Raw genomic sequence first — 26,164 nt, forward strand, 5'->3', positions numbered from 1 at the left:
GAAACACAGAGAAATCCCAGATCCAGACTGGGAAAGAGGTGAAGGGATGGAGGGTGGGACTGAAGCTGGGGGTAAATGAAGGAATGAGAGACACAATTCATTTATTTATTTTTAATTTTCATCCTGACATTTACATTTCTGTCTGATTTATTTACACTTTGGTTGTGATTTTCAACAATATAATCTTGAAATTGAATGACACATGGAGGAACACCCTAATCTCTGACCTCTGACCCAGTCCCTCACCTTGAGGTCAGGTCCATCTGACATTTCCAGTTCTATTGAAGTTATTTACAGTCTGATTTTACAAAATATAAATTGAAAGTTTAATGAACATTTTACACCAATCTAGAGGAATAGGGCCAGAAGACTGGAGGATAGCAAATGTTTTCCCCTTGTTCAAGTAGGGGAGTAGAGACAACCCTGGGAATGATAGACCACTGAGCCTTACTTAGGTTGTGGGTAAAGGTTTGAAAAGGATTATAAGAGATAGGATTTATAATCATCTAGAAAGGAATAATTTGATTTGGGATAGTCAACACAGTTTTGTGAAGGGTAGGTCTTGCTTCACAAACCTTATTGAGTTCTTTGAAAAGGTAACTAAACGAGTAGATGAGGGTAAAGCGGTGGATGTGGTGTATCTGGATTTCAGTAAAGTGTTTGATAATGTACGCTATTGCAGAAAATACGGAGGCATGAGATTGAGGGCTTGGGGGTGGTTTAGCAGTTTGGATCAGAAATTGGCTAGCTGTAAGAAGACAGAGGGTGGTGTTGAATGAGAAATGTTCATCCTGGAGTTCAGTTACTAGTGGTGTACCACAAGGATCTGTTTTGGGGCCACTGCTGTTTGTCATTTTTATAAATGACCTGGATAAGGGTGTAGAAGGAAGAGTTAGTAAATTTGCGGATGACACTAAAGTCGGTGGAGTTGTGGATAGTGTGGAAGAATGTTGCAGGTTACAGAGGGACATAGATAAGCTGCAGAGCTGGACTGAGAGGTGGCAAATGGAGTTTAATGCAGGAAAGTGTGAGGTGATTCACTTTGGAAGGAGTAACAGGAGTAGAGAGTACTGGGCTAATGGTAAGATTCTTGGTAGTGTGGACGAGCAGAGAGATCTCGGTGTCCATGTGCATAGATCCCTGAAAGTTGCCACCCAGGTTGATGGGGTTGTTAAGAAGGCGTACGGTGTGTTAGGTTTTATTGGTAGAGGGATTGAATTTCGGAGCCGTAAGGTCATGTTGCAGTTGTACAAAACTCTGATGCGGCCGCTCTTGGAGTATTGTGTACAGTTCTGGTTGCCACACTGTGGGAAGGATGTGGAAGCATTGGAAAGGGTGCAGAGAAGATTTACCAGGATGTTGCCTGGTATGGAGGGAAAATCTTAGAGGAAAGGCTGAGGGACTTGAGGCTGTTTTCGTTAGAGAGAAGAAGGTTAAGAGGTGACTTAATAGAGACGTACAAGATGATCAGAGGGTTTTTCCTTGGATGGTGATGGCTAGCATGAGGGAACATAGCTTTAAATTGAGGGCTGATAGACATAGGACAGATGTCAGAGGTATGTTCTTTACCCAGAGAGGAGTAAAGGCGTGGAATGCCCTGCCTGCAACAGTAGTAGACTCGCCAACTTTAACGGCATTTAAGTGGTCATTGGATGAACGTATGGATGATAATGGAATAGTGTAGGTTAGATGGGCTTCAGATTGGTTTCACAGGTTGGCGTGACATGGAGGGCCAAAGGACCTGTACTGCGCTATGTTCTATGCTCTCCAAGTGAGTTTCTCACCCCTAGCCCCAGTGTCAGGTCATTGAGAGGTCAGGAGCAGATTCTCAGAAACTGGTTTAAATCCCAACTACAGAAGAAAGGATAAAGTTTCTCAGTGAATTTATTCCCAGTGAAGGTGTGGAGATGGTACTTGGTGTCCGCGTTGTAAAATGAAACTGTCCCAGACTCATAACCGAGATAAACGCCCACCTTCCTGGGGTCCTGACCGACAGGGAGAGGGGTTTGAGAGGATTTTGTATAAAACTGATTCTCAACCCACCCAATGGTCCAGAATCCATTCTCCGGGATCAGTCTGACCCAGTCCTCCCTCTCCACAGACTCTGAGGACACTCCCAGACTCCAGCGCCGATTCCCCACCACCTCCACCTCCCAGTAATGTCTCCCCGATGTGAATCCCTCTGATCCTAGGACACAGGTACAGGCACTGTGTATAAACCTCTTCCCGGTGACAGGGAGATCCCTCCGGGTTCCAGTCCATCTCAAACTCTTCAGATCCTCAGACACCTCGAGCCGGGGTTGCGTTGTTTCCACATCCAGGGTCACAGAGACTGGGAGAGAAAATACATGGAATTAGGGACAGTCCCTGGGTATGTGTGTGTGTGTGTGTTTGTGAGAGTGTGTGTGTGGGTGTGAGAGTGTGGTTGCGTGTGTGTGTGTGTGTGTGTGTGTGTGTGTGCATGTGCATGCGTGTGTGTGTGTGTGCATGTGCACGCGTGTGTGTGTGTGGTGTGAGAGAGACGGTGTATGTGAGAGAGTGTGTGCATGCGCGTGTGTGTGTGTGTGTGTGTGTGTGTGTGTGAGTGTGTATGCGTGTGTGAGAGACTGTGTACACGAGAGGGTGTGTGAGTGTGTGAGAGTGTGGGTGCATGTGTGTGAGTCTGTGCGTGTGTGAGAGTGTGTTTGTGTTTGTGTGCGTGAGTGTGAGAGTGTGTGTGAGTTTGTGTGTGTGCACGCACGTGTGTGTGTGTATCTGTGCGTGTGTGCAGACGTTTGTTGGCGTGACGTGTAGGGTGTATGTGGTGGGGTACGTGTGTGGCGGGGTGATGTGTGTGCGAGAGGAGGGATGTGTTGGGGGGATTGTGTGTGAGGACACAAGAATGTGGTTTATCATCACTTTGTGAAGTGTAGTTTGAGGCAGGTAATAAATGTGGATCTTCACAGAGACCCCAAATGAAAAATAATTTTAAAAAACAAATAAATTATTCAATACCATGTCGCTCAAGTCTCCAAACATTTCTAAAGCCATTGCTTTTATGTCATTCCAACCTTTTCCAGGCTTTTTCTCTCAGTTTACATCCAATGGGAGATTGCTGCAGCTGCCTCACTGAGAACAAGCTCCTGTTTGTTCGAGTCCCACTAACATTCATTATTTTCCAATCTCATGTGGGACTGAAATGTGTTTTTCACAAAATTGAAAGCTGAAATACTAAATCTGACCTGAAAATTCCAACTAACCCTCCTGAACCCCAATGCCATCGAAAGGAATTCAGCTGGCACTGGCTGGACTGAAGGAGGGGCCATTGGGAAAGAGCTTTATTGAAACTGGGGACAGGTCAGAGAGGGGTCACTCAGTTGATTCCTGGGATGAAGCTGTTTCCTTGTGATGAAAGGTTTCAGGCTGGGGCTGTACTTATTGGAGTTTAGCGGAATGAGAGGTTCTTACTGAAATATGTGAACACAGTGAAGACTGTGAAGCTGCTGACAGAGTAGAAGTTGAGAGGGTGTCCCCCATCGTGGGGGAGTCTGGAACCAGGGACAGAGTTTCAAAGTAAGGCGTCTGCCAATGAACTGAGGAATGTTGTGTCTCAGGATCATAAATCTTTAGAATTCTCTATCCCCGACAGCAGTGGAAACCAGGTCATTGATATTATTCGAAGCTGAGTTAAACAGGTTTTTGATCAATGAGGGAGTCCAAGGTAGTGGGAGCTTAGGTGTTCCACAAAGCGGTCTCCAAGCCTCCGCTTGGTTTCCCCGATGTAGGGGAGGCCGCATCGGAAACAGTGGATGCAGTATACCATGTTAGCAGATGTGTAGGTGAACATCTGTTTGATGTGGAAGGTTTTCTTGGGGCCTGGGCTGGGGTTGAGGGGTGAGGTGGAGGGGCAGGTGTAGCACCTCCTGCGCTTGCAGGGAAAGGTGCTGGGGGTGGTGGGGTCGGAGGGAGTGTGGACCGGACAAGGGAGTCATGGAGAGAGTGGTCCCTCTGGAAGACTCATGCCTGGACGTTGAACAGCTTTTCCTCTGCCTCTGTCTCTGTACTTCCTTCCTTAATCGCAAGTCTAACCCTCCCTCCACAGACCCCTTCCCCTGCCTCCAACACACCCCTTCCTCCTGGACACAACCCTATGACCTCCTACCCTCCCTCAAACTCTTCATGTCCAACTGCTAATCGCCTCAACATCTCCACCCCTCTCACCCACTCCAACCTCTCCCCCACAGAATGTGCAGCCCTCCGCTCCCTCTCTCCAATCCCAACCTCGCCACAAAACCCGTAGACCAGAGGTGTGCAGTAGTGGTATGGTGCTCTGATCTCTACATCACCCAGGTCAGGCGCCAACTCTCCAACGCCTCCTCCTACTGCCCCCTTGATCATGACCTCATCCCCAAGCACCAAACCATCATTTCCCAAACCATCCACAACCTCATCACCTCAGGTGACCTCCCACCCACAGCCTCTGACCTCATCACTCCCCAACCCTGCACCGCCCACTTCTATCTCCTTCCCAAGATCCATAAACCTGACTGCCCTGGTCAACCCATTGTCTCTGCCTGCTCCTGCCTCACGAACTTATCTCCATTTATCTCAACTCCATTTTCTCCCCTTTGGTCCAGAACTCCCCACCTACACCCCACCCACGCCCTCCACCTCCTCCAAAACTTTGGATTCCCTGGCCCTGAACACCTCTTCTTCAGCACGAATGTCCAGTCCCTATACACCAGCGCTCCCCATGCTGATGTCCTCAAGGCTGCTGTGTTCCTCCAGCTCCACACTCTGTTATCTCAGACTCCAGCATCAGCAGTTCCTACTATCTCTAGATCAGCTACAATCTTTGTGAATGACAGAGAAAACCCCCGCGGTCAGTCCCGCTCCTGTTTCTGATGAACACATATTCTTGTGGAATTTTCACTAGTACATTGTTTTGAGTTGTCAGCTTTTGAGTTTCTTTCCTTTCTGTGTGTTAAAATATCTTAAAGTTAAGATCTTACCTTTATACGCACAAATTCTCTTCCACTCTGGAAACAGAAATAATAAATAGACTGAAGAACTTGCTGTGACATGAAGCATTTGGAGAAAGGTTCTGAACAGACACGTTTGAATGTGTTAGATACTGCTTAATGCACCTTCTGTGGCATTGCTCATTACAAACTGGAAATTAAGAACCAAATTTTGACGACTGTTACTGAGGCAGATCGCTCCAGTCGGGACATTTCTGGACTCGCTTCAGAAAAAAGGACCTGAATTGTGCAGTTTTCCCTTCAAAGGCAGTGGTGAGTTGGGGTGTGGGAGTTGGGGACATGGGATGGGGGTGAGTACAGTGGGAAAGTCTGGGACAGAGTGATGTTGGAAACAGATCCTGGGCCACCAAGGCAGCAGGCGAGGGCTGAGATGGGCTGGTTAGAAGCCCTGCCTTGGTTCTCTGGGACTTCCTCCCCCAGCTGTGATAAAACCAGGGGCTCTCGACCCCCAAACTCTCTAATTGCTTCACACAATCCCCACAGCCCTTCATACTCTCCATGTCAACCCACCTCCCAAAACAATTCCCATTTCCCCTTCTGATACTCCCCGGGTCAGCTCAATGTCAACTCCTGCCCTTCAGACACTCATCGATCAAATATCGATCTTTTTGAGACAGAGTCTGGATCTGGAATTCAATGTCTGAGAGTCTGTTGGAGGCAGAAGCAATCGCATCTTTCAAAAGAGAATGAGGCGATGACCTGAAGAGTGTCGGTTTGCGGGGCTGCAGGGGAACAGCGGATGAGGTGACAGCAGGGAATTGTTGTTACAGAGAGTCAGAACGGACAAGACAGGCTGGATGGCTCCCTTCTGTGCTGTAACATTGTGCAATTCGAAAATCCAGCTCCACAAGTGCTCTCCAATGATTGACAAGTAGAAAGGAATTTAATTTTAAAAATAAAAAATTTAATTAGCATAATATTCCAATTTTGCCACATTGTCTGCTTATAAATCAAGCGTAATCTGTCCTTTTCAAACAAATTAAACCAGTCAGCGTTATGAATGATATAAACGTTGCCGAACAATATCAATCATGTCAAAAGTAATGCATTGACAGTGCTGAGCTTGAGAAGTCCCTGAGAAATAATGCATTGGAGGCTGAGGGGTGAGCTTGCACAGGTTTATAAAATCCTGAGGGCCATGGAAACGGGAAAGGGGAAGGGCTTTTCCCTGGGTTGGGGGGAGTGCATAGGTTTAAGGTGAGGGGGGAAGATATAAAAGGGACCGAAGGGGTAACTTTTTCACACAGGGGGTGGTGTGTGTATGGAGTGGGCTGCCAGAGGAAGTGGTGGGGCCTGGGACAATTACAACATTTAAAAGGGACCTGAGTGGGAATATGAACCGAAGGGTTTAAAGGGATATGGGCCAATTGCTGGCAAATGGCACGAGATTTATGTAAGTTATTTGGTTGGCATCGAGTTGGACTGAAGGGTCTGTTTCTGTGCTGTATATCACTATGACTGTAAGAGCAAGTTCTTTCTCAGTCTGTTATCAACACTTCTCGTCTCTCCTTTTAACTCCTCTCTTTCTGTTCTCACCCTGAAACTGCAGCTGCTGTTGTTGATTACAGACAGACAAGAGTTTGCTCTTGTGACCATTTCTCACACAACAACCCAGCCCGTGGGGCCGCAACTGCTTTAGCAGAAGAATGTTTAATTGAAGAAAAATGCTCGAGGTATAAAATATCACAAGCCACAGGATGAGAAATGAGCACTTCCCAGCCAGATGCACTTTGAATCACAGAGTCCCTCCAGAGCAAAAGGAGGTCATTTGGGTCCAGACTGACTCTCCGAAGGGCATTCCACCCAGACCCATGGAGCACAGAAGAAGGCCCTGACCCTGTAGATTCTGCACCATCCTATCTACACAAATCCCAAATCCCAGCTCTTGGCTTAGAGCCTTGAATGATATGACATAGTTTTTAAGGGCTGCAAGGTTCCCTCTCTCATACCCTCCCCCAGGCAGTGCATTCCAGATTCCCACCACCCTCCGCTGAGAAGGGATTTCCTCAAATACACCCAAAACTTTCTGCTTCTCACCTAAAATTATTCCGCCTTGTTACTGACCCTTCAGTACTGCTTCCCTCCCACCCTGCCCATACCCTCATAATCTCAAACACCTCTCTCAGGTGCCCACCTCAGCCTTTTCTAATTTCCATAAAAACAACACGAATCTATCCAGCTTCTCTTCATAGCAGTAATGCTCCATCCCAGGCACCTTCCCGGTGACTCTCCTCTGCACCCACTACAGGGCAATCACATCCTTCCTCCAGTGAGGTGACCAGAACTGCATACAGCCCTCCTAACCACAGTGCTGTACAGCTTCAGCATGACCTCCCTGCTCTTCTAACTGATGCCACACCTGTTAAAGCCAAGCGTCTCATATGCCACCTTAATTACCCTATTAACCTCTCCTGCTGCCTTCAGGGGCCTGTGGACCAGCAACCCAAGACTCCTCTGTTCCTCTCAGCTTCCGAATGTTCATGACTCATTGATTCTTGCCTTGTCTTGAATCTTCTTCTGAAATGCAACACCTCACACTTTTCAGGATTAAATTCCCTCTGCCAATGGTCTACCCATCTGATTAACCCCTTTGCATCCTCCTGTAAACTAAGTCCTTCTTCCTCAATATTAATCAACCAGCCTATCTTTACCCTGGATCCCATGTGCTTTTAACATCTTTATCAGTCTCCCATGTGGGACCTTGTCAAAAGTTTTGCTGAAATCCACAATTTATGTGTCAACTTAAAGTAAGTTTGAAATAGACGAAAACAAATAACCATAGTTAAGAGTATTTTTGGATATAATTTTGTCAGAGATGTCTCTAAAACCAACTTCAGATTCTTAGAATTCAGGATTTTCTTCCAGCTATTGATTGTCATTGGACACATTGTTTTCAGAATCACACACAGGATCATGTGTTATCTCAATCACATTGGAAAATTGGTAGAAATACATTTCAGCATTCCGATGCTAAAACTGTTGAAGCATTTAAGAAGTCTTTTAAAATTATATTTCTCATTTTCCTTCTCAACCTGTTAAATCTGTAATTCATTTTCCATGACCACTTTCAATCTGATTCTGATTTCAGTCAGATTATAGACATAAATAAACTAACTCTTTCAATGCAAAATATTTTAAAATAAATTATCAATTATTTTCTCCTGGAATTATTCAGCCAAAATAAACTAAGCCTAGGTAAGTATTTTAACGTAAAAAGTCTCACATTGTATTAATCACACCATCAATATATATTAATGACTGACAGTAAAAGGCAAAATAAATGTAGCTTGTTCAATTATACTTGCAATTATTTCCAAAATCCACATTTCTTATGGCTTTTGAACATTTTAACATTAAACCCTTACCACATTCTACAAATGATTCTGAATACCAGAGGTGAGGTGAGAGTGACAGCCCTTAGCATCAAGGCTACATTCGACCGAGTGTGGCATCAAGGAGCCTGAACAAAATTGGAACCAGTGAGAGTTGGGAGGTCTCTCTGCAGGTTGGAGTCATACAACGCTCAAAGGAAGATAGTGAAGATTGTTGGAGGTCAATCACCTCAGCGCAAGGACATTTCTAGAGGGGTTCCTCAGAAGAATGTTCCTTGGCACAACCATTTTCAGCTGCTTTATCAATGACTACCCCCTCTTCTGACCTTGTGACAGAGAGATGTTCACTGGAGATTGCTTAGTGTTCAGCACCATTCACAGCTCCTCACATCCTCAAGCAGTTTATGTCCAAATGTAGCAGCACCTGGGCAATACCCACATTTTGAAATGACAAGTAACGATTCACATTTATACCACACAAGTGCCAGGCCATGAAAATTTACAATAAAAGAGAATCAAAACATTGCTCCTCAACGTCCAGTTGCCACCACTGAATCCCCCCATTGTTACCACAAACTGACCTGGACGAGCCATGTCACTGCTGTGGCTACGAGAGCAGGCTGGAGGATAGAGACTCTCACTTTTTCCACCTTAAGTTTCATTGACCATGTTCTTGCCCACTCACTCATTCTGTCCAATTCCCCTTGAAACCACTTTGCATCTCTCTCTCACAGCACATGCTCCCAGCTCGCTTTGTGTTATCTGTGAACAGAGAAATGTTACATTTAGTCACCACGTCCAAATCGTCTATCCATTTTGTAAACAGCTGCAGGCCCAGGTCCGATCCTTGTGGTAACTCCCTCATCACAAGCTGCCAACATGAGAATGACCTGTTTATTCCTGCTCTCTGTTTCCTGCCTGTTAACAAATCCCTGATCCGTGCCACTGCACTTGCACCCGAGCCATGTGCTTTAAATGTGCTAAACCACCTCCTCTGGTGAACCTGATCAAACCGCATCATGCTGTGAGACCTAATATCTTTTAAAAGAAAAAGAAGCAAATTAGCACTCAGGATCCTGTGAAATCCGGCCTGTTGTGCCCAAAAATCTGAGCTAACTTGACCCCTCTGCCTGGGAATGTGTTTCAAAAGTGTCAAATAAAAGCAAAATACAGTGAATGCTGGAAATCTGAAACATTAGATTTTGCCTTCCTTATCTCTATAACCTCCTCCATCCCCAAACCCTCCAAAGCATCACCTCTCATTGATATTGGCCACCAGAACAACCCCAGTTGTAAGTGCTCCACATTAGTGTCTACACCTTATACTGCCAGGGCCCAAGCTTTCAAAACGATTCCCTAAATCCCTCCAGCTCTCTATCCTATTTTCCCACTGTAAGGAAAACCTTAAAATCTATCTCCTTAACGAAGCATTTAGTCCTGTGATTAGTATCTCCTAATGTAGCGAAGCGACTTAACTTCCCTCACAGAATGATTGGATTACCAGGTGACAGCATCTTGGGGACAGTTAAACACAAGATGAAATCTATGGCACATTTTAAATTACCTTTAACTTTCCTGATGAAACATTCTCATTTACAAACCTGATATCCTGATTGGTGCTTCTCGTGTAATTCCAAAATGTTGATGGACGATACGACACTTGAACCTGTTTGTTGACTGTTTTGCAATGACAATGATGCTCTGGACGTTTACAAGACCATTGGAGTCCACATCATAACTTGGTTCAGCTTGTGATAAAACAGGTCCATCTTCACTGATCCACTCGATTTCTGGCTGAGGGAACCATCCACTGGATTTACACACAAGCTGGATTCGTTTTTTTTGGTCTCCCTTCAATTGAATCCAGGGCCTTTGACCCAAACCTGGAATCAGCAGAAAATAGTTCAGAAACAGTAAACATGAGGAACACTTCCTGCAGCCTGTTAGAACTGGGTATTTAATGTTATTGATAGATATCTACTCACTGTTTTTCACTGACTTTATTGCGATTATGAACTACTTTTTATCTGAGAATATGTCCAGATAGAATTGTGATGACACAACAGATAACACTCATTCAGATTAATTAACTGGCACAAAATTACACTCCAGCTAAACATCACTTAAAACGAGAGGAAAACAGAAAAGCAGGGAGACAAAAAAAACCGAAAAATTCTAAACAATTATACATGAGGAAAAATGATACGATGAACATTACAGTAAGAGTAAGGTGACACCAAAGAATTTTCAAACTTCTGTTGACTATTTTCACCCTTTTCTAACTCCACGTGAAGAGCAGGGAGTGGGGTTATTTACGTATTAGGGTCAGGTCATTGTAGCAGTGACAGAGCTTTGACCCAGCAGTCTCCGCGGGATATCAGTTTGCGATGATAGTGGAAGAGTTAAATGGTGATTTCTATGTTCACAGTATGTGACATTCTCCAGTCCAACCTTGTATACCATCGAGCCAGTGTTAGCAAAACTATCCCGAGAGGCCTTGGGAGTCATAAGTGATGAGAAGACAGAGAAGGTGGATGTGTAGGATAAGGAATGGAGCACTGAGTTTCATTCAGCCTAGTGTGGAGTGTACTCTCCCTGTATTTGCCTCAATATTTAATCAAAAAACCTGGACTCAAAACTCCTGGAGTCAATCATTGGAAACTCCAACAACAGTTTCACCCTGGCAGGCATTGCCAGGCACCTACCACCCCCTGATTAGATCTTGCCTTGCACATCTCCTTTAAACATTACCCTCCGAGCGAAACCTATGGCCTCGCTACTTGACATTTCCACACTGGGAAAAGGCTTCAACTCTCCACCCTATCCAAGCCTTTCATAATTTTATATCCTTTCATCGGGTCACTCCTGTCACAAAGACAACCCAAATTTGTCCAACCTGGCCTCACAACAAACATGCAGCGATCCAGGGAACAGCCTGGTAAACCTCTTTTGGGCCCTCTCCAAGGCCTCCACATCCTTCCTGTTGTGTAGCAACCAGAACTGCACGCAAAGCTCCAAATGCGGGTTATCTAAAGTCTTGTACAGCAAATGACTTGTCACCTTTTATACTCGATGCCCTGACAAATGAAGGCAAGTATGCAGTGTACCTTCTTTACTAGCTTAGCTACTTATTTATCCTCTTTCAGGGAGCTACAGACTTACACTTCAAGATCCCTCTGTACAACAATGCTCCGAAGGGTCCTGCCATTTACTTTATGCTTTCAACTTGCTTTTGGCCTCCCAAAATGCATCACTTTACACTTGTCTGGATTAAACTCCATCCGCCAGTTCTCCACCCTACTGATCGATATCCTGCTGTATCCTTTGATAATGTTCCACAAATCCACCAATTTTTGAGTCATCTACAAATGTACCAAAGCATTTATGTGTATTGCAAGTATCGGTGTCATATCTAGAAGGGCTAATGGAGCCAGTACACCAAGCAGGGAAGTTCACCCCTTTTCAGGACAAACAGCTCGGAGCCGTTCGGGTTAGTGAGTTGTCTGAGGACAGCAGCATCATTTCGTCTGTGACAACTGAACATCAAACAAAAATATAAAAAGGATATAACATATGCTGGTGCCTTAACCGGCTGTCCTCAAACATTTAATGATGACCATGAAATGAGCATTAGTCACGGTAATAATTCATCTGGTTCACTTACATCCTCAGAATGAGCAGTACCCCATTTAAGTCTGTGATGAAGAGCAATATCTTCAATCAGAGGGAAGTGAGTCTCTGAAACTCTCTACCCTTGAGACCGTGGAAATTCAGAATGGTCAAGATAGAGGCCAGTAGATTTCTGGTTACGAATGACATCAATGGACACGGTGATGGAGTAAGAAGGTCGTAGTGAGTTAGATGACCGGCTGCGATCTAACTGAATGGGAGAGCAGGCTCAATGGGCTCCACGGCCTACTCATGTCCAACGTTCCCCCGCCTTATTTCATATTGCTACATTACAGATGTTCAATTAATTTAACTGTTCAATGGTAAAATATTAATTAATTTAAACTGGTCTTTTCGAACTCAGAGACATATCACTTCTCCAAAGTTACTGAGGTGTACAGACCTATGACATTCAGTCTGGCCGCAGCTTCTTCAGAATAGGTTCCACTATTAACTAAACATCTGTATTCCCCTTGATCAAAAACTGTTGTGTTCTTTATTCGAAGAGAAATGGCTCCTTGGGTCAGTTCATTTTTCAACAGTTCTGTCCTTCCTCTCTAATTCCTGTGCTGAGCAGCAGCATATGGTCCCCATGTCTGTAGACATGAACGGGTGAATCTAGACCTGATTTAAACCACTGCACCAACATGTTGCTCGCAGATAAATCTGGCACAAGCTGGCATTCCAACAGAGCATCTTCTCCCACTGTGGCTTCAACAGGTTCAGCAGGTCCAACGACAAGGAACTCACCTCGTGAACACAACAATAAAACATACTGATGAAGGGTCCAGGCCCGAAATGTCTGCTTTTGTGCTCCTGAGATGCTGCGTGGCCTGCTGTGTTCATCCAGCTTCACACTTTATTATCAATAAAACATATAATTCAGTATTTATTTAATCCATGGAACAAAATTATACTGAAAACAACAGATGTTTTAAAATATAAAATGCCCTACAATATAAAAGTCCTCCAGAACCGCATTGTAAGTGAATTTGAATTCAGCTATATTTTTTCTTGTGATTTAGGACCATCAAGCAGTAGTTGATGAGGAATCATAGAATCCCTACAGTGTGGAAACAGGTCCTTCAGCCCAGCAGGTCCACATCGACTCTCAGAGCATCCCACCCAGAGCCACACCCCTCTGACCCTGAACACTTTGGGTAATTTAGCATGGCCAATCCACCTAACCTGCACATCTTTTGGACTGTGGCAGGAAATTGGAGTACCTGAAGGAAAACCACGCAGACACCGGGAGAATGTGCAAACTCGACACAGAACGTTTTAACTTATGTAGTTACATGTCATAGTCCACATAAAGTCCAATGTTGTAATCCTGGGAAAGACGAATAACCTTCAAAAAAATCTACAAATTACCTCAACAGAAGGAACAAATGGACAGGATTTTACATTTAAACTCATTACTGTAGCAATCAGTGTGAAAACTTATCCAAATAAGAACAGATGAGATAGCGGCTGGAGTCAGCCACTCAACTGTTTCACTGGATCATGGAATATATTCTCTCTCCCCCCCATTTTCCAACAATACCACCATAACAAATGATTCCTTTATTTAAATATCAATCGATCTCTGACATGAATGTACTCAATAACTGAACCTTCACAGCTCCTTGTGTGGGATTGAATTATCTTTCAATCATAAATAATGTTGACTTAATTTAGAAAGTGAATAAAATTATATGCTGTTTAATTGTTGTTAGTGATTAAACAGTTTCTATCGGCAATTGATCATACAGCTCAAAAGTGAGGTTCAGGCTATGAGGCATAGGAGCTGAAATAAGCCATTCAGCTAATCAAGTCTGTCCCAGCATTCAATGAGATCAGGGCTGACCTGACACCCGACAGCAAATAATCAGGAAAGCCCATCGAATATTACAGTTTATTGTGAAAGGAGCTGAATGCATGATCAGTGAAGTCATGCTTCAGTTATACCGGCAATTGGTGAATCCATATCTGGAATATGGTGTACAATCCTGGTCATCATATTTACACAAGGATATTAATACATCGGAAGCCGATAACAGAAAGTTTATGAGATTAATACTGGCATGAGCAGGTTGCTTTATGAGGAAATGTTAGACAGTCCAGGCCTGTAGCCTCTCCAGTTTAGGAGAGTCAGAGGGGACTTTATTGAAACGATTGATAGAGAATCCTGAGGGGACTTGACTGAGTGGATGTTGAAAGGATGTTTCACCTTGTGGGAGAACCTAGCACGAGGGATCATTGTTTAAATATAAGGATCACCCATTTAAGTCAGAAATCGGGAAACATCTTGCACTCAGAGGGTTGAAAGTCTTTGGAATTCCCTTCCCCAAAAGGCAGTGGATGCAGTATCATCAAATACCTTTAACACAAAGGTTTATAAATTCCTGATTACCAAGGGCTGAAAGATTATGTGTGAGATGCAGGAGTGAAGAATTGAAGTTAAAAATCACATTAGTCATAGTCGTAATAAATGGCAGAAGAGCCTTGATGGGCCAAATGGCCACACACTTTTTGTATGTTTGTTGTTATAGACCGGGCCAGACCCCTCAAAATATTTTAAGAATGTAACCTAGACCCTAACTTTTTCTGATTTTTAAGGCAAATGTGAAGTGCTGTGTTTCAGATGCAATGTGACCGGTTCAACTCGTCAATGTTAAGCAAAACACAATTGTTTTAAACACTGTTGTTAAAATACAGCAAAAGAAAGAGGAATTTAGAATAGCAACCGTATTGGAAACTTGACTGAACAACAGATGCAGGAACTATTAATAATTAACTGTCCCCATAAACTCACACCTTGATAACAAAGGAAAATTCAGACACAGATTCTCACATGCAGTTCAATAATCTGGGAGAAAATAAAATCAAGAGAAAATTAAGAGAGAGTAGCAGCCAGGAGACATTTCTGAAGTTTCCCACTCTGTTGAGACCCCAATAGTTTCTAATGTGACTGAGAAACCAAAACCGACGAATCCTGACCTGTGAGAGCTGGTCACACCCATTCAGGCTGTGGGAAAATAATCCCAAGGTCTCCAAAGCTGTTTACTCAAGTGTTCTTATCTAGCCAGCTCTTTACAGCTTATTCATTCTCTCTCTGAAATGAAACCAGGACAAAATAACCTCTTAAAGCTATGGCATAATCACATTCTACGTTTCGAAAATCCTCAATTCTACTTTCCTGTCTTTTCTCCATAACTCTTGTTTCCCTTACTGTTTGAAACTTTGCCAAGCTCACCTGGTAACACGTTTAACAACTGAGCCTCTACAGCATCTGTGATAAATCTGTGTTTCCACAGATTTACTGCTCTCTGAGAGAAGCAATTCCTCCTCATGTCTGTGAAATGTGTGACCATTTATTTTGAGATTATACACTCTGGCCCTAAGCTCTCCCACAAGAGAAAACCTTTCCACATCGACCCTGTTAACTCCATTTAGTTTCTTGTATGTTTGAATAAGATTACCTCTCATTCTTCTAAACACTATCGAGTATAGGCCCAACCTACTCAATCTCTACTCACAAGAAAATCCCTCCATACCCAGGATTAATCTAGTGAAGCTTTGCTGGGCTGTCTCCAATGCACTGTATCATTCCTTAGATAAAAGAACTGTTTGCAGTCTTCTCAGTGTGGTCTGACTAGTGCATTGTATTTTTTTAGCAAGACTTCTCGACTTTTATGCTGCATTCCCTTTGAAATAAAGGCTGATATTTCATTTGACTTCCCTGTAATTTGCTGAACCTGTGTGTTAGCTTCTTGTGATTTATGCACAAATATTTTCAAATGCCTGTGTGCTGCAGCTTTCTGCAGTCTTTCTCCTATGAAATAATAGTCAGTTCCTCTATTCTTACTGCCAACATGCATCACCTCACATTTTCCCACATTAAACTCCAACAGCCACGTTTGTGTGCACTCACTAACTTGTGTATTTCCCAGTGCAGCCTGTCTGCGTCATTGTCATCACTTGTCTTCTCACTGATTATTGTGTCATCTGCCAACTCGGCAACAAACCATTCACTTTCATTGTGCAAGTTGTGAATCCATGTTGTGAACAATTGTGGGACTGGCATTGATCCCTGTGGCACTGCACAACAAAACTCCACTCTCAAAATGACCCTTTACCTTAACCCTGACTCCCATTAGTTAGCCAACTGTAGAATCAGAGGAGCAAACAAATTCGTGTGAAAAGGTCAGTTGCATTCCGTGAGCCAATGTTTCCAGGCAATAAAGAGACCCAATGTATCACTAGGGAAGATAAAGTAATAAATGGTGGAAACACGACCTCCATAAAACCGTTTCCAAAGACGTACAAAGAAAGGTCACGGCTGAGAGACACAAACAATTGAAACTTAAGGCAGATGTAGGACAGGCCTGAGGACAGTGCGCACTGGGGAGGTTCGAGCCCATAGCAGGTTAGATAAGACCCGAGGAGAGTGCGCACTGGGGAGGTTCCAGCTCATAGCAGGTTAGATAAGACCCGAGGAGAGTGCGCACTGGGGAGGTTCCAGCCCATAGCAGGTTAGATAAGACCCGAAGAAAGTGCACACTGGGGAGGTTCCAGCCCATAGCAGGTTAGATAAGACCCGAGGAGAGTGCGCACCGGGGAGGTTAGAGTCCCATAACAGGTTAGATAAGGCCCAAGGAGAGCGCGCACTGGGGAGGTTCCAGCCCATAGCAGGTTAGATAAGACCCGAGGAGAGTGCGCACCGGGGAGGTTAGAGTCCCATAACAGGTTAGATCAGGCCCGAGGAGAGTGCGCACTGGGGAGGTTCCAGCCCATAGCAGGTTAGATAAGACCCGAAGAAAGTGCACAGTGTGGAGCTTTGAGCCCCAAAGGAGGTTAGATAAGGTTTGAGGAGAGTGCGCACTGGGGAGGTTAAAGCCCACATCAGTTTAGATAAGGCCCGAGGAGATTGAGCACTGGGGAGGTTTCATCCCCAAAGGAGGTTAGGTAAGGCTCGAGGAGAGTGCGCACTGGGGACGGTTACAGCCCAAAAGGAAGTTAGACAAGGCCCGAGGAGATTGCGCACTGGGGAGGTTTTAGCCCCATAGCAGGTTATAACAATTGGTAGAAATTAATGTCTCCCATACTAAAGTTAATGCAGAATTTGGAAGAGTTCTTAGGGAAAAGCAATTACTTAGGTTATTGGTAAATAATGCAATGCAGCTGGCAAATATCTGGGAAGGAACAAAACTGTCAGAAGCATTGTAAGATCCCAAAGATAAATGATGGAGGCATCCGGGAAGAAGACATCATGAGATTACGAGGGGGTTGAGGGCTGTCCGTAGAGTTGATCATCATTGATCACATGTTTATTGGATTGAATGCATAGATTAGGGGTATGTGGCGAACAATGGCATCAATGTTGCACAGAATTATTGTAATGTTGTATTTTGCTGAGGAACTCAGAGCATCATTCCCCTCCAATCTGAGCTGGTTATGAAGAGGACAACTGTGCCCCAAGTGATAGCCAGATTTGCTGTGTTCTTTGGCCTCTCCCACATAATATACAGTCATTGAATTCTGAATAAAAATCATTTTTGCTAAGGAACATGGGGCATAAGATTCTTCTTTGATATATCTCCCTCCAACAGCTTTTTGGAAATCCAAATATATTCCATCCGCTGCTTCCCCTTTATCTCTCCTGCCTGTTACATCCTCAAGGAATTCTAAATAATTTGACAGGCAAGATGTCCCCTTCATGAAGCTATGCTGACTCTGCTTGATCATGTTACGTATTTCTAAAGGTTTCACTATTACATCCTTTACCACAAACTTGAACACTTGCTCAATAACAGATGTTGAGACAACTGGCCAATAGCTGCCTGTTTTTGTCTCTTTCCCTTTTTGAATAAGGCTGTTGCATTTGCAGTTTTACAATATTTGGGGAATTTTCTAAAATATGAGGCTACTTGAAAGATTACTGCCAGTGCATCCTCTGTCTCTGTAACTACTTTCTTTAATATCCTGGGATGTAATCACTGAGGAGCTGGCCTTTAGTCCCTTTCGTCTCACTGGTACTTCTTCACTGGTGATATTTTTTGTATTTATTTCTGACCTTCCCTCACTTTTGCTCCTCGATTAATCAGTATTCACTAGTTCTGAAGAAGGGTCACTGGGTTCGACATTTTAACTCTGTTTTTATCCCCACAAATGCTGCCAGACCTGCTGAGTTTCTCCAGCTATTTCTGCTTTTGTTTGCTTGGTTTTCCATCTGGCAAAGTGCATTTGTGAATGAGACTGGTTTTTAGAGCACCAGCAATTATTTTATTGTCACCATTACTGAGTCTAACTTTCACTTCTTCCATTATTTTGGATGGTCCTTTGACCATTAGTGGGTCAGAAAAAGGTCACCATAAGCCCCAAAGCTATTCCCTCCCAAGGTGTACGCTGCTGCATTTGCTACCTCGCGACTCTGACATTTTCCCAAAAAAGCATCTGTCACCTTGGCAATCCGGTCTGCAGTACCACTGTTTGGTTTATCAGGCTTTTCAGAGCAATATCATCCAGCCACCTCTGAGAATCCCCAGGATCAGGCTTTTCTCACATCTGTGTCACACACATGGACAACCCATTGGCACATTTGTGGGAATGTAACTGTCCCTGAAGATATTAGCAAATCCATGGAAACAATACTCTCATCCAGCTTGGCAATATATCACACAGTGATGTTTTAAATGTATTACAACAGATTATGTGAAATGTTAATTTAGAATATCATTGATCGGAGAAAATATATACGCATCCTGATCAATCTTGGATAGAACTTTGTCTGAAGCAAAGCCGACTGGCGCCAGCAGGTGAAAGTGTTGCACTTGTACAGTATATAAGTCGCTGGACTGGAGTTTCTAAGATCACACAACCCAGTTTGTCAGTGAAATGAAGCGACTGGATTTGAAACAGAGAATCTGAGAAGTCTTGCCATGATAACAACACCCTTTCCTCACTCCCAATCTGAAACACCTCATTGAATTGAGTTGAGAACCCACTGTTTGGCCACGTCACTGCAAGTGGAACGTTCCAAAGTAGATTTCAGATCCACTCGTCCAGTCTCCAGTTAAAATGTCAGAAGCCGTGACCGACTGAGGAAGAAATCTCAATGCCAACGGTGACTTTGACAACAGGTCAGCATTTGGGACAATCTGTGACTAATTCTGTTTTCAAAATTTAGCTGCACATGGCCAAGGTACTTTTAAGAAAATACTCTGCAGAGTTTTCATTATTTTCCCCAGAGTTTTATTTTAAATTCATTTATCAGATGTGAACATTGCTGTCTGGACCAGTATTTATTGCCATCGCTTGTTACCCTTGGGAAAGTGGTGGCGAGCTTCCTGCTTGAGCCATGGTGCCCAAAGGTGTTGTCATGGACATGAAATGGAGAGGTGGGATGTGCTCTTGACAGATCAGTGGATGGACGTCGAGGGCAGCCCCAGTGTTTTCCAATCATGGCATCACTGACCCACTGGACGCCGCTGCCTTGGCCTTGAAGATTGATGAACTGAGGAGCAGAGAACATTCTGGAAAGACGCAGCAGAGAGTATTAAGGTGCGCGCTCTGAGAAAGGGTCACTGGACCCGAAACGTCAACTCCGATTATTTTCTTCACAAATGCTGCCAGACCTGCTGAGCTTTTCCAGCAACTTCTGTTTTTGTTCAAAGAAACTGAAGTGTCCAATGTATGGACAATGCCACCTTTGATGAAAGCTACAGTGTAAGTGAATAAAAGCCGAAAGAACTGCAGATGCTGTAAATCAGGAACAAAAAGAAAGTTGCTGGAAAAGCTCCGCAAGTCTGGCAGCATCTGTGAAGGCAAAAGCAGAGTTAATGTTTCAGTTCCGGTGACCTTCCCTCAGACCCCTCCGGTCACCACTGTAAGTGAATCATCAGAAAGAGAAAATAACTTCAATGTACACAACATTCATTGCAACAAAGTCTGAGACCTTTACTCCAGCATCGGTAGCTGATTAATATTAAACTTGATCATTGTAATCTCTCCATTATTGCAAAACCAAATTGAATACAAAGACAGATAACGGTGAATTGTTTCCAGTTTCCACAGAAAGGACCACAATTTTGAATTGGAATTCTCAAATCACCTTTGTAAAAAATATCCAGATACAATTTCATAAAAATGTCAACTGACTCATAGAATTGCTGTAAATCAGTGACACAGACGTTCTTCCCTATCTTATAGATATCCTGCTGTTGGTTAAAAAGAAAGTGAATGGACTGTTGGAATCAGTGTAAGTACCAGTACTAGAGGGCTCCTGGGAATTTTACTGAAACAGGTTACAATGATCCTTACCATTCACCGAGTCCTGAATCACAAGCAGTAGCAGCACAATGTGGGGAAGACCTTCCATCCTGAAGTCTCAGCAGAAGAATTGCCTGAGAGGGAGAGAAGTGATAGTTTATTTATTTGTCACCAGTCTCATGTTACACTGACAGTGCAGTCATACCATTGTTGAACTGGCTCTGCAACAATTATACCAAGTTTTTGGTGAAATATAAATTCTCTGGGCCTGAGGTTCCTGAACTCTGTGTAACATTTCACAAACATTGCTATGTTAATATCCTTTTGTCCTTGTAATTTGTTTCTACTTATAGTCTCTTTCCTTGCCCAGTGAAGCAGTTGACGCTACTTCAGTAAACATTTTTAAACCTAACGTAGATTTTTTTTGAACAATATAGGAATTAAGGGATACAGTGAGAGCGCGGGTAAGTGGATCTGAGTCCACAAAAACATCAGCCATGATCTTATTGAATGGCGGAGGAGGCACAAAGGGCTGAACGGCCTACTCCTGCTACTAGTTCTTATGTTATTTCTCTGGAGTTTTTCAGAACATGCTATGATTGTTTGGCATTCATCTGCAGATTAATCTAGAATTAAGGGCTAAATGTTTGATCTGAAAGCTTTTCCACTGGCCTGTCATTGTTGCCCTCATGACTTGGTCCCCAACGGGAACTGAGTACCTGATGGATGGTGTGATTTGTACAGTGCCTTTAGAATATGCAGTGGCCATGCTGATGGGTAGATGCACAATATCTCTGATATCCTGACTGGCAATCTCCACTAGTCCTTCTCACCCTTTGAAGATCTCAGGTAAAGGGTTAACAGGGGCTGTGTGATTCCAAGAGCAAACCCACTGTTCTGTTGGGGTTGGGCTGAATCTGGGAATTTTGTAACAAGTAACACATCTCCTCATTCCCTTAACAAGGCCACCATAAGGAGTGTGATGGAATATTCCGCACTTGCCTGGAAGGGTGCAGCTCCATTAAGACTCAAGAAGCCTGACACCATCCAGGACCAATGCACTGACAGCGGTATACACCACCTACAAGACAGACTGCAACAACTCTACAAGGCTCCTGCAAAATCATCTTCCAAACCCGCTACCTCTGTCTGGAATAACAAGCCTGCAGCTGCATGGGAACACATTGCCTGCAAGATGTGTGTAGATGGTCACCCTGGAAACTTGACCTCCTTTTTGGAAAATAAGGAAGGACAAGTGACCAAGACATTAGTGGGAGGGCACTTAGGGACACATAACCGCTATTCTGGTAGTTTTAAGATAGCTGAGGAAAAGGATTGGCCTGGCCCACAAGTCAAAGTTCGGAATTGGGGCAAGGGTCAATTTTGATGGCAATAGACGCGAGTTTTCAAAAGTTGTTTGGGGAAAGCTGTTCACAGGTAAAGGGACTTCTGGAAGTCGGAAACTTTCAAAAATGAGATATCGAGAGTTCTGGGCCAGCAAGTTCCTCTAAATCTAAAGGGCAAGGCTGGCCAGAGTAGGGCACACTGGATAACTAAAGATATTGAGGCTCTGGTTATGTAAAAGGAGGTATATGTCAGGTACAGACAGCAGGGATCTAGTGAATCCCTCAAGGAGTATAGGAGGTGTAGGAGTACACTTTAAGAGGGAAATCGGCACGGCAAAACAGGGACATGAGGTCGCTTTGGCAAAGGGAATCATAGATCATCATAGAATCCCTACAGTGTGGAAACACACCATTCGGCCCAACAAGTCCACACCCACCTCATCTACACAACAGGATTAAGGAGAATGCAAAGAGACGGGAGATAATAGGGCTTAAAAATTAATGAGGCTACCTATGTGTGGAATCACAGGAGATGGGTGAGATCCTAAATGATTATTTTGGATCAGTATGTAGCGTGGGCAAAGACATGGAAGCTCGGGAACTAGGTGGAAATAAATCATGCTATCTTGAAAAAGGTCAATTTTACAGAAGGTGGTGGTGCTGGAGGGTCTTAAAGGTACATAAATCCCCAGAACCTGATCAAATATATCGCAGGACATTGTGGGAAGCTTGGCAAACAGCTCAGTGGTTAGCACTTCTGCCTCACAGCGCCAGGGACTCAGGTTCGATTCCACCCTCAGGCAACTGTCTGTGTGGAGTTTGCACATTCTCCCTGTGTTGGCGTGGGTTTACTCCAGGTGCTCCAGTTTCCTCCCACAGTCCAAAAATCTGCAGGCTAGGTGGATTGGCCATGTTAAACTGTCCCATAGTGTTCAGTGATGTGTAGGTTAGGTGGGTTATGTGGGATGGGTCTGTGGGATGCTCTGAGGGGTGGTGTGGGCCTGTTGGGCTGAACAGCCCGTTTCCACACAGTAGGGGTTCTATGACTAAAAGGTTGCATGGCCCTTAGCAGATATACGTGTATCAACGAAAGGCATGAGTGAGATGCAGGAAGACAGGAGCATGGCGAATGTAGTACCTTCATTTCAGAAAAGCTGCAAGGAAGAGTCAGGGAATTTTCGACCTGTGAGCCTGATGTCAGTAATGATAAGTTGCTTGACATCAGGATCTGCATGAATTTGGAAAGCCAAGGTAGGGACAGTCAGCATGGCTTCATGCAGGGGAAATTGTGAGAAGATAAATAAGGTACAGCAGTAGTCATTATCCTCATGGGCTTTAGCAAGGTCTTCAATGAGGTTTTAAATGACAGACTGGTTAGTAGGGTTAGATCGCATCGGATCCAGGGAGAGCTAACCACTTGAAATCAAAACTGGCTTGAAGGTAGGAGAGAGATGGTAGTGGTACAGAGTTGTTGTTCAGACTCTAGGCCTGTGACCAACGGTGGCTGCAAGGATCAATGCTGGGTCCATTGTTGTTTGTCATTTATATTTACAATTTGGATGTGAATATGCAAGGTGTGGTTACTAAGTTTGTAGGTGACACCAAAATTGCTGGTATAGTGGGCAGCGAAGAAGATTAACTATGAATACAATGGGATCTGGTTCAACTGGGTCAGTGGCCTGAGCAATGACAAGTGGAATTTAATTCTGATAAATGTGACATGTTGCATTTTGGACAAACAAGAGCAGAAGTTACACAGTCAATGGTAGGGCCCTTAGGAGTGTTGTCCAACAGACAGGCCTAGGGGTTTAGACATAACCTTGAAAATGAGATCACAGGTAGGCTGGGTGGTCAAGATGATGTTTGGAATATTTGCCTTCATTGGGCAGAACATGGAATATAGGCTGTTGGACATAACATTACAGGTGTATAAGACATTGCTAAGGCCAGTTTGGGGTACAGCGTAAAAATCTGGTCACCCTCTGATGGAAAGGATGCAAAAAAACTGACAAGGATGCCACCTGGACTAGAAGGTTTGAGTTATCATTGAATCCCTACAGCATGGAAGCAGGACCTTGAGCCCAATAAGTCCACACAAACCTTCAGAGCATCCTACCCAGGCCCATCACCCTATAACCCACGTAATCTACACATCCCCAGACACTATGGGCAATTTAGCATGGCTAGTCCACCTAACATGCACATCTTTAGGCTGTGGGAGAAAACCCACACAGACTTTTAGGTATAAATGAAAAAAAGTGTAAAGGTTCAGCATTGTGGTCTTTCTAAAGCAGGGAGTCACACTGGGCTTCCCCAAGGCCAGCAATCCATGTTCGGCTTCCCCAAGGCTAGGAATTCAGGCTGGGCTTCTCCAAGACCAGGAGTCCGTGTTCAACTTCCCCAAGACCAGGAATCCGTGCTGGGCTTCCCCAAGGCCAGGAATCCGCGTTGGACTTCCCCAAGGCCAGGAATCCACATTGGGCTTTCCTAAGAACAGGAGTCCATACTAAGCTTCTCTGGTGCACTGCAGCAAGCCCAAGACAGAGATGTTGGCCAGGGCATATGGTAAGTAATTGGAAACTCAAGGTCACTTTTAAAGTTAGAATGTGTGTGATCTGCAAAGCAGTCATCCAGTCTGTGCTTTGATTCCCCAGTGTGGAGGAGACCACATTGTGAGCAGTGAATACAGCTGACTAGATTGAGTGAAGAGCAGGTAAAGTATTGCTTCAACTAGAAGGTGTGCTTATGGGCCTGAGGAAGGAAATGGACAGGTGATCCACTTTCTGAGATTGTCTGGGAAGGTGCTGTGGGAGTGTAGAGAGGTGCTGGGAGTCAAGGAGAAGTGGATCAGAGGATCCTGGAGAGAATGGATCCTGGAGAAGGATGACAAGGGAAGGGAGGGGAACAGGTGTCTGGTGGTGGCATCCTGTTAGATTTGCAGATATGGCAGCTCGTGGTCCTCTGGGTGTGGGTGCTGGTGAGCAAGGACATGGACGAAAGAGAGGAGGTGAGGGCTGAAGTGCGGGGAATGGGTGGACACAGCTGAAGGCCATGTCAACCAGAGTCATTGGGGCTCCTCAGTTGAGTCAGAAGGCAGATACTTCAAAGGTCTCCTGACCAAAGTCTGCATCATTGGAACAGATATGAGCAACACAGAGGAACTGGAAGAACCCTGGATGTCTCGGAACATTCAACAGAGGATAAGAAAGGAAAGAGAGGCTCTTCTCTTCAGAAACATATCAAAGGAGAAGCCGAAGATATTTAAAAAGTCTATGAAGGGGAAATGGATAACCAGGGAATCAGCAGGGCCCATGAGGACACAAGGGGAATGAAGCGAGGGGGCGACACTGGTTGAGTGTGAAACGGGTACTTCCCACTGTCTTCATTGGAGTAAAAAAAGCATCCAGGAGAGGAAATGTGAGGTTCTGGAACATTTTCTCACTTGCTTTGTCCATCACTCTAAGATGCACACATCAAATATTTTACAGAGGGGAAGGGAAAGTTAGTGCACCAGCACGCTTTAAAGCCCCGACTTAAACAAAGCAGCAAACTGCAATCAATGTGGATGGAGGAATGGCTGAACATTAACTTTCTGCTTTAAAGGTCTGTTCCCGGGGATGAAAACACACAATTGTCTCCGGGATTGAATTATTTGCCTTTAAACAGAAACCCCAATGGGTCATGTTCCATCTCATGGCCCTCACTCTGTTCCTCCTTTTCACTTCCGTCTCCCTTTCCAGTCGCTGTGTCTGACCCTGAGAAGTGAATGTTACACATTGCCTCTCCCTCCTGTTCCCTTATACTGACAGGAACCAGCTCCAGGCTCTGTGCAGCTGATCAGAGACATTGGAGAAAGGTTTCACCTTTTCACTGCACAATCCCCAGCGGCTCCTCGTTCAACTCCTTGGATTTGATTGGGATCTTTCAGCGGGAATAAAATCCACCCGATCCCACTGGGAATGAGCCCTTCCTGAAATTAAAGAGGGTTTGGAACTCACCTCTAACTTTCCCACAATCTGATCGAACATTTTCCGCCTTTTCTCGGACAAATGTGTAAAAAATAAAGACGTTCACAACAACAGCCCCTCCCTGAAAATATTTACTTTCGTTTTCACTGAATTCGCTCTTTGGCTTTTGCTCCCTCCTTCGAACAAATGTGTCACTGCGGGCAAGTTGCTCTTTCAACTGTAACTCACCGAAAATCATTAATGTTATTAAAATTAATGCATCACCTCCAGGCATGTATTTAATGGATAAAGTGAAGTTTGTGTGAATACATCTCACTGTGGGGCCAGAATTATTTTCCAGGCGACGCTTTGAATTCCAGCCTTTGACTGCGCTGGGACCTGTATTGGATCTGAATTAAAAATAATATTTTACTCGATCTCAACACACCAATATTTCCATTTCCTTACCGAGTTTAGTGTGTATTATTTGTCTCACCTTAGGAAGGGCACAGAGAAACTGAGATCAGTGAGAGGGTCCACGGGGTGAGAAATGACTGACCACACTTATTAAGGGATCTTCAGTGCGGATCTGTATG

General features: G+C 44.2%; 1 protein-coding gene across 5 annotated transcripts; it reads right to left on the bottom strand.

Annotated features, from left to right (window-relative positions):
- Positions 1-128: 128 nt before the first annotated feature.
- On the bottom strand, positions 129-25,759 carry LOC125446546 (butyrophilin subfamily 3 member A1-like). 5 transcript variants are annotated; one of them, XM_059639751.1, is made up of 6 exons: positions 25,620-25,759; positions 20,327-20,409; positions 9,955-10,236; positions 8,935-9,115; positions 4,992-5,018; positions 129-2,332 (listed from the first exon to the last, which is right to left on the bottom strand). In XM_059639751.1, exons 4-6 carry the CDS (start codon positions 8,945-8,947, stop codon positions 1,815-1,817), a joined length of 558 nt encoding a protein of 185 aa, XP_059495734.1. In that variant the 5' UTR covers positions 8,948-9,115; positions 9,955-10,236; positions 20,327-20,409; positions 25,620-25,759; the 3' UTR covers positions 129-1,814. The 5 variants fall into 5 exon arrangements, 3 of the variants coding, with proteins under 3 accessions (XP_059495734.1, XP_059495735.1, XP_048376168.2); XM_059639752.1 differs by lacking the exon at positions 4,992-5,018; XR_009442950.1 differs by lacking the exons at positions 129-2,332; positions 4,992-5,018; positions 8,935-9,115; positions 9,955-10,236 and adding an exon at positions 19,236-19,520.
- Positions 25,760-26,164: the final 405 nt, after the last annotated feature.

This window comes from Stegostoma tigrinum, chromosome 34 (genome assembly GCF_030684315.1).
Source record: "Stegostoma tigrinum isolate sSteTig4 chromosome 34, sSteTig4.hap1, whole genome shotgun sequence".
In the NCBI taxonomy this organism is placed as follows: Eukaryota; Metazoa; Chordata; class Chondrichthyes; order Orectolobiformes; family Stegostomatidae; genus Stegostoma; species Stegostoma tigrinum.

Coding starts and splice junctions, on each gene's coding strand:
- LOC125446546 (XM_048520211.2), bottom strand. CDS start 5,070: ATGCTTCATGTCACAGCAAGTTCTTCAGTCTATTTATTATTTCTGTTT. Junction 2,333..4,991: donor GAGAATTTGTGCGTATAAAG/GTAAGATCTTAA, acceptor TTTCTCTCCCAG/TCTCTGTGACCCTGGATGTG.